The 19,987-nt window shown below is 37.8% G+C and overlaps 1 protein-coding gene across 2 annotated transcripts in view; it reads left to right on the top strand.

Moving 5' to 3' along the window:
- LOC113659446 (connector enhancer of kinase suppressor of ras 3-like) overlaps positions 1–19,987 on the top strand; it is a 42,870-nt gene that overhangs the window by 9,618 nt on the left and 13,265 nt on the right. For both annotated transcript variants that reach the window (XM_047821437.1, XM_027172240.2), the window contains exons 2-11: positions 3,140–3,303; positions 9,350–9,552; positions 10,515–10,602; positions 13,356–13,397; positions 14,322–14,441; positions 14,744–14,803; positions 16,501–16,569; positions 16,677–16,823; positions 19,184–19,311; positions 19,710–19,894. In XM_047821437.1, the coding sequence (XP_047677393.1) occupies positions 3,140–3,303; positions 9,350–9,552; positions 10,515–10,602; positions 13,356–13,397; positions 14,322–14,441; positions 14,744–14,803; positions 16,501–16,569; positions 16,677–16,823; positions 19,184–19,311; positions 19,710–19,894 (1,206 nt within the window). The remainder of the gene's footprint in view (positions 1–3,139; positions 3,304–9,349; positions 9,553–10,514; positions 10,603–13,355; positions 13,398–14,321; positions 14,442–14,743; positions 14,804–16,500; positions 16,570–16,676; positions 16,824–19,183; positions 19,312–19,709; positions 19,895–19,987) is intronic.

Below are 19,987 nucleotides of genomic sequence, written 5' to 3'. Positions count from 1 at the left end.
AGGGAATGCCATTGTAGAAAGGTGGAATTTCCACAACAGGGCATCTCTGGAGAACAATAGACATTCTTGCAATCCTCACAGGTTTGCCCCAAAGTCTAAAAAGAAAGAAACAGTGGCAGCCACTATTGTACACAATGTGTTTTCCACTTCTCTCCCATGGAGGCTATACACGGTTGTGTGTGTGAGTGAGTTAGTGAGAGAGAAGGGAGGTCAGAATGGTTCATTCTCCCACTGGGATGCTGTTCATTCTGTGAGAGGTGGAAGGCTTTCTTTCTTGTGTAATCAAATCTCTGAGAACCAAAGCCTGCTCTTCCTTTTTCACAGGGCTTGTCTACGGTTGAGAGCCCGGCTACAAGAAGGGACTCCAGCTAAAAGAAGAGGGCTAGAGGGTGTCAATTCCAGATAGTACAAGGGTCGGTTGGGGGTAGTGGTAGTGAGAGATTTGTGCTGCTTCCTGTTGGAACAGATGTTAAGGTCACACAATATCATGCATTAAAGGGTGTAGAGTTTACAGTTGAATTAATTTTATTTTGCCATGAGACACAGTTTGTTTTAATAGCAGTGTGAAATTGCAACATATTAATATGTTGTGAAAATAGAGAGAGTGGTTTTTATAATGAAAGTGTCAGTGATTCTAAAGAGTTCTGTCATGGCAGGATCATTAAAGGATCATTAAGAGAGGTGATAGTTTTTATTATTTAAGGGATTAAGTAAAAAAAAAAAAGTATCGTGGAGGCTAAACTACAGTATATGTAAATATCAGTTAATAAATTGACCAACATACTGGTCTTTGATTAACATATAATGTTGGCATTAGCAAATTTCCATGGTATAAGAGGGATTAATACTTAAGGGAATTTTGTTATGAGGAAATAATCAAGTCTGTGGTGATAACAGCATCACACCACCCTGTCGTTGATTATTTACGTACAACAGTACCTCGAGTTGTTTTTATTACTTACCTGGAAAACTGCAGTGAAATGCTTCTGGCTGCTTCCTTTTTTGAAGATGTTTCACTTGTCTCTTTTGTCCACTTCACACTATACTGACATTCTATCTGTCTTTATTGTTTTCTCTTCACAATAAATCTCTCTCTCTCTCTCACACACACACACACACACACACACACACACACACACACACACACATTCACACTCAGTAATTTTATGGTGGGAGCTTCATCGTTTCATAAGTGTTTTCACCAAAGGAGCTAAACTACCTATTATTCTCACCTAATTCACACAGTGATTCTGTTGGGGTTTTTTTCTGTCTGGTTCAACAAGCAGGTGGGAAGGTTTGATATTTGATCTCCAGATCTTGAAAATGTTCCAGTAAGACACTGATCCCAAATTCCAGATTATATAATGGTGAATGAATCTTTTTAGTAGGAGTCCTGATTTTCTTTACTGTGATCAAAGATGTGCTTTAATTTTTTTTTTTTAAGAAAAAAATTGAGCATCAATGAAGGGCTTTCATTAGCGAGCCGTGTGAGAGCCATTAATTCTAGTGTTGCGATGCATCATCTCACTGTAATGATGGAAAACTCCTCATAAAACACTGGATCAGGCCCTGTAATCACTTTAGCACATTCCACCACCTCTCTGTCTACTATTCCTCTCATCATCATGCTCTGAAAAGATCTGAGGAAAAGTAGCATCACTCTCCAGGAAATACTTTAGCAGTATCTGATTCTTAAAGGAGACACTTTCCTCTTTCTGTTCAGTGCTTTCCAGTTTGCACAGCTTGTGGCAGTCAGTAAGGTGGTTTGTTCTGGTCTCTGTTCATTCACCTCAGGCTGCTCTCTCACACTTGTGACTGAACTTTTAAAATAAAATGCATCTTACACTAATGAGGTTTAACTCAAAAGTTTAGCTCTAAACGGATTGAAGCTAAACTGGGAGTCACATTTTCTGTTTCAGTTTTACTTTTCTTTAATAATTATACATACTTTTTAATGTTCTAAAAATAAACTTGCTAATTGAAACTTTTAAAGCAAATGAAAAACATTGCTCTCTTTGCAAGGGCCAATGTACATGCATTAATAACTGAAGCTTTCCCATATATGGCAGTTAGGAAGGTGCTTTGTGATGCATGTAAAAAGCTGGACTGAGATGGATGTGGTGTTGAATGATGAGCTGTGTTGTTGTGTCTGGGCTGACAGGCCATTGAGCACTAGCGGGGCATGTGGCCAGTGCTCTGCAGCTGGCCCTCTCTTTACTGCCTTTGACTTGGGCAAACCCCCTCCTCCATTACCCCATTGAGCCATCCTTCACTGACACACTGGTGGAATGGCTCACTAAGTGTGTTGTATATGTCGTTTGGCGTGGGAGTGTGTTGTTGCACAGGCAGCCAATTGGTTTTGGGACTGAATGCAAGTTCCTGTGCAAGTTAAACAGCTCATTGAGCATGTTCTTTTACATTCTGTGAAGGCATCATCCAAACTTGTGTTGCAAGGTGTTAAGAGTGAAACTGTTGAACTTCCTCAGGTGTGTAATTTATTATATTTAAAGTTCCCTAATTTTAATGTCAAATTTTACAAAAAGGAACCCATGGCAACCTATATAGCTGTAGTCTGTTGTCTTTTGGGATTAAAGCGTGCATCATAACATTTACAGTTGATTCTAATACAGTCATGTTAAGTGCAGTTGACTGTGCTTTATTAATTAGAGTTACATATTGTTTAATCAGCCCATATACACACACAGACTGGCAGTTGGAAGCTGTGTGGTGTTTAGAAAGGCTTTATCAGGGAGCTCCATCTCACACCTGTTATTACTGAGTGACATCAGAGCAAACAGTGGAATTCACGCTTCTAGAGAAAACAGCAGTCTGCTACTCTTTTAAGCACAGTAAGGGAAAGAGAGTGCGTGTGTGCGCACGTGTGTGTGTGTGCGCACCTTTATTATGGAACAGCTGTACAACTAATACACTTTATTCTCTATTTACACTCTATTCAGCTAATGATGTATTCCTGCACAAACATGTAAAGAGCTGCAGGTAATATCATCAAACATCAGAATGACAAAAAAGGGATCTCTACCGGTATGATGTCTCTGTGTCTGTTTCTCTCTCTGTCTGCTCTCTCTCTTAAATGTCCAGGTTTCATTCATGCTGTTTTCTCTTATTCTATATTGTAAAGGTCTTGATGACAGTCTCCAGCAATATGTTGCCAACTTTGAGAGAGAGAAGATCAGTGGAGAGCAGCTGCTGAAGATCTCACACCAGGATCTGGAAGAGCTTGGGCTGGTTCGTATCGGTCACCAGGAGCTGATTCTGGAAGCGGTGGACCTGCTATGTGCTCTGGTGAGTACAAGAGAAATGGATGCAATAGACTTACTCATGGTCCAAGCTCTCATATTTACTATGGTCCTTATTGCTCGTATATGATTTTGGGTATTATATAGAAAGTGTTTTGTAGGATTTAAATTCCAGATTCAGGAATAGTCTAACTACCAAAGAACTCCTAATAGGCCATAACATTTAAAAATTTAATTAAGCAGTTCTGACTATTTAGTCGATGTAGGTTTGTAATACTTTATTTAAATCAAAAAGGCATCGTACCAATTGCTCTGTGTTACTAGCATGTTGTTGTGAAGCTTTATTTTTGAATGTCACAAAAAGTGTGTAAATGAAACAAAAGGAGGTGTGTGTGATGCCTGTGCAATCTGAGATGATTCCTGTACAGCGGATTGTCTACAGTGTTTGAGAGGAAAACCAGTTACACTGTGGCGTGGCTTGTGCAAAGCAGTTTTGCTAGTTTGCTGGTTTAGCTAATTAAATGTAAGTTATCTTGCTGTCTAATCAGGATGGTGTGAAATTAAATCGAGTAAAAGTGTAAAAGTGGAATGTAACCGTGCGTGCCAGCTGTAATGAATTTTAAGTCTCGGTGTGTACATGACATCATCTAGCACAATCCGGAAATGTAAAAACAAACACACATGGGTAAGGCGCTTTGTGTCTTTTTTACTTTTTCTGGGTGGTATCATTGTTATTATTCAAATGATGCCTTGAAAAATAGTCCTTTTTTATGACAATGCCCCACCCTAGTTTGGAACAAAATGTAGCAAAAACGGGAAAATGTCCCTAGGACCATAAACCCTCTGGATAAATGATCCTACCGGCATTTAGTATGTTGTTTGTCATGTTCCACAGATGTTGTCACAGTATCGTGTCACTGAGTTCTCTCACTGCAATATCACACAAATGTGAAAACTGAGAAACTCTGAGAACTACAACTAATTCTATTTAGTGTGTAGGATTGATCACTCATAGAGATTGAACAGAAGAATTCATTTGCATTGTACATCTGCGGTTGGAGTACAATTCCCACCTGTGCCCTGTGTGTGTGGAGTTTGCATGTTCTCCCTGTGCTCCGAAGGTATTCTGGTTTACTCTCCAGTTCAAAGACCTGTGGTGTGTGTGTGATGATAACCCGCAATGTGTCGGTACCTGCCTTCTGCCCTGAGTCTCTTGGGATAGGCTCCATGCACCCCATTAACTTGTAGAATGAGCATTACAGACAATGGTGGGATGAATGGAATTCCTTCAGAGTGTAAAAAAATGAAATGAATGAAAATATAAATACTAAAGATGTTGGTTTTCATCTTTTCCCCAAAAAAGGAATTACATGCAATTTTGTATGCATATAATGAATTTCACACAAATAGGTTAAACTGAGGTAAGGTACCATTGCTTATGTAATTTGTAACATGCTCACCCATGTTTTTTTTCTTGTAACATTGGCAGGTTTTTTAATTCTCAATTCAATGTCTAACAAGTTAAGCCTGATTTATACTTTGCGTCCAAAGCACTTTTCAGAAGCCTTTTTGGAAAGAACCATAAATCAGAGTGTAGAGCCAGAAAACAAAATGACACCAAAATGATTGCGATGTGTCACGAGAGGTTTTTCTTCCAACTGTTTGATCTGAAAAAGCATGCTCTTGAAATTATAGTGCTGTTACTGTAATGGGCAAACAAAAGCCCAAAGACCATGGGACCTTTGCAGGTGTTTTATGAAATGTTGCTCAGAAAATTGACAATGAGCTTATAAAGTCATGCTTTTGTGCTCTGTCTTGTGTACACAGGTGGACAAACATGAGTATAGCATAATGTGGGGTTAGGGATTAGTTACTTAGAGGTAACTTTAACAAGAACAGCTATCTTCTCCGTAGCTTAATGGGTAAAGCTTGTGGGAAGCTTTTAACTGGAGATGTGTTTTTGCATGCTCAGCAGTTCATCTTAATAGTGTAATTACATGAACAAGATTTACAGCACACAGAACTGTCTTAAATGAAAGTGTATAAGGGAAAGTTAGTTAGAGGTAGGCTAAAGGTGGGTGGGAAGATAAACGAAATAGGTTCAAGCTGTGCTCTGCAACACTGTCAACCTCTGTTTGGGCAGATGGAATTGCTTTACATTTTACCACTTCCTGCATCATAAAAAATCAGTTTTAAGCTCTGGTCTTTGATCGTTTAGAGGTTTTAGTGGGATTCTTATGCTGCTAGAGACTCTCCACTGAATAGTCTTTTGAAGCCCTCTTCAGTTTGCATGAGGCATCAGTTTTTGTGCTGCCATTCATGTGATAATCAAGGAGGATTCAAAATATAATTTACATTCACAGTTATTTGGCCTTATCCAGAGCAAATACAAGTGCTTTGTAGTCTCTGTTTAAAAACACCACAAGAATACCACCAGTGTAAAAATCATTGTTCCAGAGATCTTTATAAAGAAATATAAGTAAAATAACCAAGTGCTAATTGAAGTGCTTGGTGAAGAGCTTGGGATTTACATGGATTTACAAAGGAACAGATGGTGACTCAGTTGTTCGTATAGCCAGGAGAAGTTAATTTCACCACCAGGGTACCAGGACACCGGAAAGCCTTGATGCATGTCTGCCTTGTACTCTGAGACATGGTGGGGTGGATAGAGGATAGAGCGGTGTTAGAGACTGAGAATGACTGTGGTGCAAAAGGTTTCTTCTTGCCCACAACTGATGTTTTATTTTATATATGTATAGACGCTTAGAACTACGCTTAGAACTAGGCTTAGAAATAGTTTCCGATGTGAGCACTGACCTAGCTGGTCTCCTATTGGGTCAGTAATTGAAGCAGTCTTGTCAGGAGGTTTAAACACATGGAAAGACTTTGGTTTCAGCAAATGACAGACTTGATTGATGCTTATGTCATATGCTGTAAACTGTATGATACATCCTAGTGTCCAGCACCCCTCACCTTATGGATGGTATAATTGGGCCCAGACCATGTGTATCCACAGACCACAGATCTTCTACAAGACCTTAAATGATTTTTTGTTCTGCTTCATAAATTTGGCCTGGGTTGATTTGGTCTTTGCTACAAGAGTTATCTCAGATAAAACTCCTACTTCTCTTTTACAATGTGAAGATGTGGAGTTCTGTAAGTTACACATGAAGAACCCTTCTTTGAACTTTCCTCCTTCTGCCTACATGGAAAGGAAGTAGTTCAGTAGGCCAATGGGGCTGTTGGAAATGTTTATCAATGAGCTACAGTTGCCCCTTCATAAACTAGACTGTCTGAGGACAGTGTCATTAAAATGTGTCTCATGGGTACTTGGGAAGGAGCTAGCTTAAATGTTCAAGTGGACATTTTATGGAGGCGAATGTCAACACCTTTCAAAAGAAATGTGTTTAACAAACCTCTCCCCTTTAGGGAGGATCATCATTGCAATTTGGTATGAATATTGGTCTGATCATAGTAAATCATTTTTGTGTGAATGTGTGAATGCCATTAGATACAGATCCCAGCTATGCTAATACAATATATACCCAGTGTGTACTGTATTATAATTGCTCTGCTCAGGTTTCACTGTATAGAAATGTAAAAAGCATTAAACTCAGCACACTTACATGACAGTGAATTGGACTGGGACCATAATATAGCTTTTGCAGAGCTTGTGCTGAAACCTTATACCACTTTATTTTTCCCTCAAGCTATGGCAGCCCCATTGGTGGAAAGTGTGTTCTATTGTCTCAGAGCTCTGGAATAGATATTAAAGATGATCCAGTTAGCTATTTGCAGTGGAAAGATCTATGGCTAGCATCCCTGACACATCATGCTACAGGGATTCCCAGAAGACCCCATACATTGGGGAAATGCAGATTCACAAACAACACAGGAAACAGATGCTACACCTTATAGTGTTTTTACAAACCATGGAACGACAAGGCTCAGGAACATAATCTAACCGATTCACATAATGGTTTGGATATTGCTACAATTACACAACACTATCATGATAATGAGAGATTCCCTGGAGGTTACGGAGTGATGACTACGTATTATATAATGTTATTATATATTATTATATATATTATAATGATAAATATTACTTGATGATGATAACTTTTTTTTTCTTTTCTTTTTTTTAAAAACAACAAGCTTTTTTTTTTTATCATGCATCTAATCATGCACCCTGACCTGTTTCCTGTCAAGCGATCATATAGAACACTTGTGGTTATGTTTGGGCTTGAACTCACATCCTTCTGATCAGAACACTTTAACCAATGAGCCATTACTTCCTTGTAATTAGATTTTAAAAAGATTCCGCCCTTTATTAGAAACTAATTTAGAAATTTTATATACATTATTATAAATTCTAGTTGAAAACTATGTAATAGCATACAAATAGAAGCCATACATCATGTTCTCTTCAGTTCTTCTGATGCATATCTGCTTCTTAGATAAGGCACTAGTTAGAAGGTACAGACCCATGATGTGAGGAGTAAATAAAGTAAACTGGAAACTATTTGGGAATGGGCCTAACTTGAAGATTTCAGATTTTAATTGGATCATTGGAAATATAAAATCAAGATGTACAGAAACAAGACAGTTATCGTAACAAAATAAAACAAATCAAATATTGCAATGTTAAAATAGTGACAAAATATATATGATCATGGTTTATTTCCTGAGCTGAGCCGATCTGTGCTGCAACATTCATTGGTAATGCAGTATTAGTGACCTACTGTATGCTCAGTTGTTTTAACCGTAATTAAGAATGAGAGCGACTAGGAACCCCATCTCATACAGGTTCTGCAACAAATCCAACCAGCTAAGTTAACCGAAGGCTTTCACTTTTGCTGAAAACCTTGTTAAAGTGGCTCAGTATTTTGTGTGGGGATTTCGTTTTTGTAGCAATAGTCAAATTTTTCAGCCTTTCACCCTGAAGCGTTTGGTTTCCTTAGAAGTGGAAGAGAACATGCTGGAGTTCTTTGGACTGTCTGCTTCATCACCCTACAGCATAATGATATTTAGTCTTTAGAACATCTGTGAGAGAATTACTCTGAACCTGCTTATAATTAATGCAGTAATGAGAGCTAAATGTGGGGTCTGTTTCTTTTGCCGAAACAGGACTCCAGGTCTCCCATCACCGGCAGTTAGAAAAATAGTTAAGTCCACACTAGATTTGCACATGAGTCTTTGATCTAGATGACTCCAGTTACCATTTGATATGGGGAAAGTTGTGCATTTCATTGATCTACATCATCCATATGTAAGCATTACAGGGCTAGAGTATAGGAAGAGATGGAATATCTATTTATCTGTTTCACAGTATTGATGGTGAAAGCAGCTGTGAGGATATTTTGCAGTTTCAGACTGCTTGTGGCAGCATAGAAAACAGGCTGTTCTCCCTCAGTTATATCATTAAACCACAGGGTCTGGCTGTGGTGCAGCAGTTTTTGCAAGCTGAGGTTTTTGCAGACAGGAGGCACCCCCACGAGTCTCCCAGTGCACGGCTTCACATGTTCAGCACTCATTCTTTCCGAGAAAGTATGAAAAAAGAGCAGCGTCAACTGCCAGGTTTAAGATCTAAATTCAGCAACACACTGTTTGCCAGAAATCCTTGGGCTCAAAATAGGGTAATGCTGTTCTGAACGCAGCAAAAAAGCTTATTTTATCAGCTGAACTCGTGATCATGTTTATTTAATAACCACTTAAATTACTAAAGCTGGATTTACTGTCATTTATCTGTTTACCAGAAACTTGTTCATATCAACATGAGTTCTTTGATATAATTTTTCTGGTAAGCAATTTGTATAAAAATGTGTAAGAACAATTTCTTTTATCAATCACATCAAGAAGCTTTTATTGTCATTTCAACCAAATGTAGCTGGTCCAGTACAAAGTGAAATGAAACAACATTCTGAATGTGTGCAAACATCTACAAACTGCTCAAGACAGACAGTACAATACAATAGTGTTCACAGAGTATCACTGACCAGATCACAGTTCATATTAGATATAATGATCATTTAAATTTTTGTTACTGTACACGTCATGTTTTTTGTGTTGTTTCTGTATCTCCACTGCAGAATTATGGGGTGGAAACCGATAACTTGAAAAACCTAGTGGTGAGAATGAGAGCAGCATCCAACAATCTGCACATCAATACATCAGAGCGCAGGAAGATTCCTAGCTACGATGGCAACACCTCTCACAAACCCCCCAATGAGTTCCTTACCTTTGTGGTGGACCTGATCAGTGCAGCGAAAAGCCTTCTCACATGGCTGGACAGGTATAATGATATAAGATAACGTGCAAGACCTGCTAGACAATTTTTCAGAATAAAATCTGTTCAGTTGTCATTTTCTGAATGAAATATTAATGGTATGTAAGTACACATGAAACATTTGCATCTCCTCGAGTGCTCTCCAGCAGACACAGCAGGAGCAGGTCTTGAGTTTCTGAGATTTTATTTTTCACAGGAACATTCAAGGACATGTGAAACTAGATACAACATGCAGTGCTTCTACAATCAGCCTCTAGACATTCTCAAACGAAAAAGCAAGCATCACTAGAAAACATCTTATATTGATTGATTTAATATTATATATGGGTTGGAAAGAAACACCATTAGCAATTTTGAGCCTTTAAATTATAAATAATTCTCAAGTAATTGCTCGAATGTTGCAATTATTAATGATTGAAAAAGCTGTAACTAGGCTTCTAAATTAAAAATAAATTAAAACTAGATATTGATAAATAATTAACTATTATTAATGTTATTAATCATCCTAATGAAAATAGGGAACTGCAGTCTATATTATAATACAGTGAAATATGAAAAACAAGAAAACTGCACCACACTTTGTCTTTACAGCTCTGGTGCAGTATTTCCAGTGTTCTTACATACAGTTCTGAAGCCCCAGTTCAATTCAAAAAGCTGCTGTGAAATGTTTTTAGTGATCAAGCAAGGCTGATGATTGATGTTTACAGTTGTAGCAAAACCTGTAACTAAGAGATTGGGTTTATTTATACTCCAACCTCTGACATTGTGTGACAGAGTAGATGTGGTTGACTTTTGGGAACAATGAGAAAGAAGACGATCAGCAGTGCTGCTGCTCTGCTGTTCTGTTTTAAGATTAATGTCCTTTTCTCTCGTGTGTGTGTGTGTGTGTGCGTGTGTGTGTGTGTGTGTGTGTGTGTGTGCAATCTGCTGGATAAAATGTCTCATCTGTTGCTTCTTCTCAATAACAGAACTCCTCTTACTGGGATCAGTGACTTCACCAGTACCAAGAACAAGATCATTCAGCTGTGCCTGGAGTTGACCACCACAGTCCAACAGGTTTGCATTTGTTCTCTCCTGCTCCATGTCATGCCTTTTCAGATTTCAGGAATACATACTGTGCACAGCAATACAGGCCTGTGTGAAATGTCTGGATTTAGAGTGTAACATACCATGTGGCTGTATCTTGACTTCTACTTCTAGATTTCTGTGTCTTCATTGTACTTCGTTGCATGTTCTGCTTTGATAAACACCTCTTGTGTTTGCACTATCAGCAAATAGATGTGTGCCTTCCCATTCGGATGCTTTATTTAAGGTTCTTGTAAAGTGGCAAAAGATTTAATTGTATATATTTTTAAAGTCTAACTGTATGCTAGGTTACTCATAATATGTATATTAATATTTATAATATATGTGTGTGTGTGGGTGTGTGTGTGTGTATTTTATTTATATATATATATCTGTATATAATGTATATAATACAAATTATGTATACTACATCAGTGTATTGTTGGGATCTTCTGTCTTGGCTGGAGATTTAAGTGAAATTTATTCATTTTAGTGAAATAAGCAGAAGGAAAACTGGATAGCAGAAGGGATGGTTTACACTGATATTCCCTGACTGACCTGAAGTGATGCAGGTCACATTGCCCTTAGCGCAACAAATCCTTGTTGATAGGTTGGTCCGTATAAAATCTTTGGAAACTAGCTTTGGATAACAGACCTTGTTCAGGATTGGTGTTCTATTTTGAATAAAAAATGTATGTGAATCGAATTAAAGTCTAATAGTCAAAAGATTTTTGTGATTAACAAATTGCCATGCATCAGTATGTATGTTTCTATTTTGCAGCTGTGGTGTGTTTTAAGACATGTTGTGTCTTGTGTTGATATGCAGGATTTAAATTGGATCTGTCAACACTAGCCATGATCACAGGTTGAAGTAAATCAAGTCAGAAAATGTTGATTTAATTTAAAAACCTGTTTATTTTGTATAGTCTTTAACATGGAACATATCCATAATACAAAAACCTGACTAAATATGATTTGATGTTCCTCAGTTATTTATGTACTGTGAAGTGAACCAAATATTTTAAAATAGGTTCTGTATTTATCAGCATTTTACTTTATATGGTTCACCTTTTTTAATTTAATAATTTAAGATCATTGCTTTTATCATGTGAAGTAAAGCCCTTAATCCCTATTACTATAAATAACTATCTTACTTTTATTCTTACATTTTATTAAGTAAACTCAAGTATTACTGTTAGTTAATTACTGTCATTTTTTTTATTTTTACTTTTCCCAGTTTGCTAGTTTAGCGCGTTTAAAACGGTGCTGTAATGGAATAAATGTACTTTTCAGAACATTTGTAAATTGTACTTGGTTTACCGGTCATAACTCTGCTAGGACTCTACAGCCCAGGCAAGAGATATACTGTATAGGGTGGAAAGAATTCATTAGGCACATAGTCGTTTAATGGGTAATAGGCGTGAAGCACACATTAAAAGACCCAGCCCTACCTCATCTCCTATGACCGAGAACAACTAAAGACACCTTGTATTTTCTCCAAACCAAAAAATATGACTTAATTTTCACTAATGTGTTTCAGTAAGCTACAGGGTGTTGCAAAAAATAAGCATAAAACTGGGATGCAGTAGAAATGGTATAATGTCCAGTTGCTTACAACACAGATCTCTGATTCCTTACTGCAGTCATGGATAAAACCTCTCCAGTTTCATATCAGAAGCTGACTAGAGAGGCATCTGATCTCTATCAGCTGTTGTCTGATGACACACACAATAAATTGAATTATGGGTGTCCACGTCTGATCTTTGGACTGGTGCCCACAATTAAGAAGCAAATATTTTCATGTGTGAAATCTGGCAGCAGAAAGATGACAGAGGAAGAACGTGAGTAGGTGTACACTGATCTGTAGAAAGACTTGGTCTGTTTTGGAGAGTTTTAGAAATAGTATGAATAACATTTAATCTGTGGTTAGTAAAAAAAAATTTTAGGAACATTTCATGCTTAGATTCTTTCCTAAATTTTATACTATTATTATTTTTTTTAAACTATTAGATATCTTTGGGATTTGAAAAGATCAATGTCAATAGTACTACAGTGTACTTTAAATTTTTTTTGTAGCAGTTTGTAAATACCCTTCACTTGAAACAGGCTACCATTATTTATTTGTACTGAATCATGATTGTGGTATGACTTTGCCATGTGACCATCATTACTCTGTGTGGGGCTATCAGCTGACAGACAGGTGCTCACTGGACATATGGACATACGCCACTAAAGGCAGCATTCTTCTGTTAAACAGGGAAGGTCTTACTGTCTATGGGGGGTGAAGTTAACTGTCCTCAACCTCTGCTGTGTTGTCTCAGCTGTGAGCCAATAGTTGTAAAGGCTACATTCAATCTTTTAAGCATATGCGCACATACACAGAGACATTCACTTTGCTTTATCACATTATTTAATTATGGTTGGTTTTATTTAGAAATGCACCTAGTACATTATATTTGGCTGAAGATTACTGCAGACGATTTGAAATTGATTTACTACGTGCCAGTCTGTTCTATTTTCTTCACACTATAGTTGTCCTTCACGTCTTATGTAATTATGTTGTCTTACAGCTGACATAAGTATGTAATTCATGAGTCAAAGCTGTTTATTTGTGGCTGGAGCTCATCTTTCACGGCTATATCTGGATTGCTAATTATATAAACAGTACACTGACCCTGATTTCCTGGTTATTACTTAGCTTAGAGATGCTCAGACTTTAACACATTTCTTCTTTGTTTCTTAAGGATTGCTCGGTTTATGACATGGAGGAGAAGATTCTGGGAGTTGTAAGTATTTGATATCTTCTTACTTATGTGTTCACAACCATACCATATTGGTCCATACCATATTATTGTATGTAGGTTATAATGTATAATTAAAAAATCTAACACTTTAGAGAAAATGACATCGTGCTTTAACAGAAGCAGTACTGTCCCATTAATATTAATGAAGTAGCCCAACATTGTTATTGCAGTGAAAGCAGCACAGTCCTCTGCTGAGGCTCCATGAGTTCCTGTTTAAATGCCACCGTTGCTGTCGGAGGCTCTTGTCATCTATCACTGCTTCCTGTTAATGACATTCTCCATACCAACTTCCTCTGTTCCTTCTTATGTGGAACTCTAAGAGCCTCACTTCGTATGACCTTCTGACAACTATTTCCTTCCACTATTAACTGTAGACACTCTCTCCATCAAATATTCTAAATAGTTATGCAAGGATTAGTTAGGAGTAATTAGTTAAAATTTTGCTGTCTGTTATTTGCTGACAAGTGCCAGATTCATCACAGATTAATCGTATACCCGGTTTAGTTTTGTGCATCCACCAGACCAGTTCCATTTTTCTGGCTTTGTTCCTGTTTAAATGGCAGAAGCAAAGTTAGAATTGCATAAGTTGTATATATAAATCAAACAAAAATGTAGATAAGCTTGGTTTAAAAGCATGTACCAATAATTTATTCATCCTAAAGTCTCCTCTGTATGCATGAGCATTATCATACAGTCTTGAAAAAGGGCACATTAGCAACGTTTTGCCTTTTCCCAATATATTCTGTGCAAAATATTTCCGAATTGCATCATCCATGATCAGTAGGATAGACACAACTTGTCTGTGAATTCCTTCTCTCCTGGGGACTGATTCTTTAACATGTTTCAAATGTGCTAGGATTCTCCTATCACATTGCTGCTAAACAATGTTCTCCTGTCATTTTGCAGTCCAAGGTGCTAAATGTTATCTGCGACCAGACTGTGAGAACAACCTCCGATCCTCTAATGAGCCAGCTGACATGCCTGGAGGAAGTGCAGCTGACCAACATAAAGCCAGGGGAAGGACTGGTGAGCACTTATCACCCTCCTGCTTTTGTGTTAGATAAATGTGAAAATTGTTCACATCCCCTGCTTAAAGCACTTAAATCACCTCAGCAGACCGTTTTCAGTCTGTCAGGGTTGTATTTCTGGCTGGCAAGTAAAGTACACCAAGAATGTCTCAAGCATCCTCTTTAGCTTTCAGAATGTATATAGTCTACCTTGCTTTATGTCAATATTCTCCCTCTCTCTCCCTCCCTCTCTCTCTCTCTGTCTCTCTCTCTCTCTCTCTCTCTCTGTCTCTGTCTCTCTCTCTCTCTCTCTCTCCTCAGGGGATGTACATAAAATCCACCTACGATGGGCTTCATGTCATCACTGGCACTACTGAACAAGTAAGACTATGATTCTCCTCTGAGATGCCATCTGATGCTGGGGCTGGTTTATATTCAGCCTTCCTGACAGTGTGTTGCATCGGCATGTTGAAAGAGCTTTTACTGTTTGGCAGCTTTGAGCAGTTTTGTTGGACATACATTGCACTCTTGGTTATCTAAACTGAGGACATGGAAAGAGGTCATAAAGAAACTTTACATAGTAATAACTTAAGTTAAAGGCTTTTAGAGTAAGTTTAGGTTTAAAAATGCTGGAATATACCATCAGCAGGAAAGACTTGAATTTAGCCATGATTGTAATAAGCATTTAGTTGGTCATTATTAACATTATCACTATAAGCATTTAAATTGCTTCATTTCTTTTTTTTTTTTTTTTTTTTTTTTGCTCATTCAATTGTCAAGTTTTTTTTTTAAACAACCATGTTCGATTATATGTGAATATATGTTTCCATGGGTTTTTTTTTTTTCTTTTTTTTTTTTCTTTTGTTTGGGTGGGGTTAGGTTCAGGTCCTTTTCAGTTTTATATTATTTCTCTGGTGTGTCGGTATGGCAACACAGATGTTTGCAAACATTTGTTGGCATGTGCCAAAAAGAATAGAGGGAGGGGTAAGATAACACGATGGGGTGTGAAACAAAACCTCCCCCTCTCTGTGGGTGGCAGAGTCCATGTTAATGGGGAACGCATTAGCATACTAGTACAACCATAGTTCCTTTAGACTGAGACAGAAGAATGCATTTAGACAGGGAAGATGATCATAAAGATTTCTCTTCTCCCTGAACTCCTGACAAATTTTTCACAAGTTCAGTCATTGTCACAATCTGCAGCTTCTCTCAAAACCTTCCCACGTTTGTAATGAATCATCCACCTTTAATCATCTTATGACTAATTACAGTTAATGAATCATACTGACATTCCTCCGGCTGTGTTGCTCAATCACCCACTTGTTTACTGTGAGCCTATAACATTTTAGCCTCCTTACGGTAACGATAAGCTCTGTGTTTGTCCGTTTTTCACTTCAAGCATACATGTGAGTAATTTCACAAAACCTGTGTGCCAGCCTGGGAAAACCCTTCAAATTTTGATATTTACTAATATATTGTTTGACTTCTATTTTGGCTTGAATTTTTCTACAGGTCACCTGAGTAGGCTGTTTCACTTATAGCAAATTCATCAAAGCATAACATTTGATGTGTTGGGAAATCACACTTGGTTTACAAGTGTTTAGTTATCGTAACCATTTAAAGATAAAAAATTATTCGTGCCCTGATGTCCCAATAACCATTTAATTTAAACACACTACGAATATTCCATTGCGACCGCTCCTGTAGTGTGAATAGTTCAATGACGTATTTTTCTCAGTCTCTGAGGAGAGAGCAAGATTTGGGGATCAGGCATGCTTTGGCAGGGATATTTTCAAGGTGAAATATCATAAAATAAAGTGTGCATTCAGCCTTAGACAGACACTCTGTGTTTGTTAGACCAGCTGCTTACACAACATATATGGAGGACACTATTCTAATTAAAAGAAGTCAATAAAAAAACATATCTTTGCCATTATGAAATTGACAATGATATTCATCAGTTTTTCCAGGCCTTCAAACATATACTTTAACATAAACAGCCATTGGATGCATCTTATCAGCACTTTATAGATGTATGTGAGTACATGTATCAGATTATGGTGCTTTTTTGCTTTTAGTCTCCTGCAGATTTGTCTCGCAAGATTCACGCAGGTGATGAGGTGATCCAAGTGAACCAGCAGACGGTGGTAAGGCTCTCTCTGCTCTCACCAAACCCTCAGATTTCCAACCATCCTCTTCTATACATTCGGGCTCTTGTGCAGGGATGTAAGTCTTTGTGTGTTTCCTGCTGCAGGTGGGCTGGCAGCTGAAGAACCTGGTGGCTAAGCTGAGGGAGGACCCTAAAGGTGTGGTGCTGCTGCTGAAGAAGAGGCCAGCAGGCACGTCCGGGTTCACACCCGCACCTCTTAAAAACATGCGGTGGAAACCGCCTCAGGCACAGGTTAGTCTCTTTTCAGACATCAATGCTCCATCTCTTACTCTAATTTCCATCCACCTCTTCATATTCAAATTGCTATGGAAATTTTGAATCTGCTTAAGAGCATCTGCATGGAAATGGCAAAAATGTCATGGAAAGAAAAACAATATTTTGTTAATATTAAGTTTTTTTGCAGTAAAAATAATATTAGTTAATATCAGGAAGCCGGAAGAGATGGCTCATGTAACAAACATGGTTTAGTTTCTTCATGACTGGTTTTACTGGAAGACTTTTGTTTGTCATCTTGTTGGTTCTTTTGACATATTCACATAACAGTAGTTTCCGGTAGAGGCAAGTTCAGTAAACTTGAAATGTGGATTTGCAAACGTCTGTCTGTTGCTTGGTTAAATCTAAAGACAGACAGGTCATGCTGCAATAAAAGCCCAGGATCTGCTGTGTTGCAATTTTATATTTTTCTTTTAGTATGGTGGATATAATAATAATAATAATAATAATAATAATAATAATAATAATAATAATAATAATAAATATTAAGGATTTTCTGTTTTTAATTTGTTAGAGATGTGTGATAGTTAATCAGTCATTAATATCTTTTACTACAGCTGGAGACAGCAACATAATAAGCATCCAGTCTGTCTGGTCTACAGTCTGGACCAAGCCTATATTAATTTCTTTTGATTGCAGTTTAATATTAGTTCAAACACTAGATGTTTTATTTATTCCCCAAGCCTTTCTATCCACCAACCTGCACTAGATTTCTTGTAGTGAAATTCTGTTACTCTGCCTAGTTATACATGTTAATTATAACACCTGTGAAAATAATATTCTTTGTGTGTATTTTTTATCATAAATATACACCTATCTTTCTCTCACCGTTTCAGTTATTTCTTTACTATAACAAATTCCTTAATCAACTACAAAACATTATACTAAAGTCCTAAATCAGGGCATGGTTGTTTTTTGTAGTTTACTTTCTATTTATTTTGAGGGGATTTTTATCAAGGAGTTAACTTATCACTACAAACCCAGAGTGGTGCAAAGGCACAAAGAACTGTTTTCAGTCAGTGAGTCCTAGGCACCATCACTGAGGATTTTCTGTCTCTTTACGTAAACAGTTTATTTCTAGCAAGACCAAGCAGAACAATAACAGGGACATTTCAGTGTGGTGTTAATTGTGATGGATACACTGTAGATATCACTAACTATAGATCAATTATCATCATTTTCTACATTCCACAGGCTTCACAACTGTGAAGATGTAATGCTGAGAATTCTCCACATGTTCCCTGTGTTCCATATTCACTTGGGTTTTTGTCCTGTTCCTTCCGAAATTTCTGCCACCGCATTGTTTTGTATACTTCCATTTATACGTTTTGAATAGTATAAACCAAGCCTCCTTTAAACAGAACCCGAACACCAGTCTTTTGTCCAAACATGATCCTGGTCTCTACAGTTCTCAATCAAACTGTGCGTTTAAAGATTTATGTAAAGATAATTCCATTCAAGACCTGTATTTTTAGAAAAATGTAGGCTTTTGGAGCTGCCCAGGCCTGAGTCTTTTGCTTTTTGGAAACAAAGAGCTGTTATAATCCATACCTCCTCAGGTGTCTCCACACCCTGCTGAGACACCATCAGAGAAAGCCTTCACAGTCCTGAAGAATGATCCCTAAACAACAGAGCCTCTGATTACACACAGGCTTCTCTGGACATGTTAGGATCACACTTGATAAAAGTGTCAGAATCTCAAGTGGTAGATATTATATTTCAGCAATGTGGCATTGTACAAGGTGTTCAGGTGGATCATACATTATTCAGTGAGGTGATTTCTCGTTCTTATCTGTGGTTTTGTCAGTCAAGATGACAATGTGTCATATTTATCACTAAGATAATGTACTGCTCACCAGACACACAAAGCTCTGATTTCGGTTGGAATCCTCTTTGTAGTGGATCTGGGCCTGTTATTAAACACTTTTATTATTCTGGCAATGCACCATTTTAAACCACCTGCATTACAGTACTGTGTGTATCTCTAGGAAGAGAATATTTTGCTCTTGTCCCAGTCATGAGAACACTCAGTTATAGAATTAGGGACTTGGCCTGGGGTCCTGCCTGCAGACATGTATACACTGATGTATGAATCAGAAGCCCCTTAATAAGCAGCATAGGATAAAGAAATACATGCAGATAAAAGTGCATGAAAAAAGAAGAAGCACCACTGGAACCATAGTAACTGTAAGCCTACAATAATACTCTTTGAATGCACAATGAGCCTTACTTTAATTTAGCACATATTTTGTCTGTTTGTTGGTATGTGGAATGGATGTGATAAACTCATCTAATGATAATTGTCTCTTGTCCATTAGAGCTCCTCGTCACCCAGTAAAACCCAGTCGCCTGACAGCAGCAGCACTGGATCAACAAGCAGGAAGCAGAAACCAGCCATCTTGGACTTGTACATTCCCCCACCTCCATCAGTGCCTTACATGCCACGGTGAGGAAAAACTAGGAAAGAGAGAGAGTGTGAGATTAAGAGACTTAGTCGCATTCCTGTGGGTTAATGAATGTACCTCAGTGTTCCCTCCCTTCGTCACTAAAGCATTAAACCTCACTCCACATTCCCTTCTGCTTTACTTCCATACTCTCGTAGCTTACTTAAGAATTATTTTTATTCCCATGCTGTCTTTGTACTGACTTATCTTCCTTTAACCTTCTTCTGCTTCTACTAATCTTTGTCATCTTTAAAAAAAGACAATGAAAAGGCTTGAAGGAAAATATTGCTTAATACAAAAACAGTACATATAAGTTTAAAGAAACATGAAAGGGCTGCTTCTGATTTATCATCTTGGGTATTTGTGTTCATTAATCTTCTCTCTCTTTTTTGTGTCACAGGGAAGCAAGGACCAGCTCATTCAACAGCGTTAACAGCAGACCTAAAGGCTCAGAGTCGCCAAACTCTTTCCTGGATAAGGAAAGTCGCCACCGCTTCACCATCGCCGAGCATGACAAGCTGCCTGTCTACCCTATGGAGGCCAATGTGGTGCAAACTCGGCTTAGGGAGAGAAACTCCTCATATGGTTAGCGATGAAGCAGTCTCAGAGCATTATATTGTTAATGTTTGAGCTATAACTTCAAAGAGAGAACCATATTGCTAATTCTTGGACTGGTCA

The sequence above is a fragment of the Tachysurus fulvidraco genome, chromosome 12, assembly GCF_022655615.1.
Source record: "Tachysurus fulvidraco isolate hzauxx_2018 chromosome 12, HZAU_PFXX_2.0, whole genome shotgun sequence".
In the NCBI taxonomy this organism is placed as follows: domain Eukaryota; kingdom Metazoa; phylum Chordata; class Actinopteri; order Siluriformes; family Bagridae; genus Tachysurus; species Tachysurus fulvidraco.
This window is presented reverse-complemented; position numbering and strand designations above follow the sequence as displayed.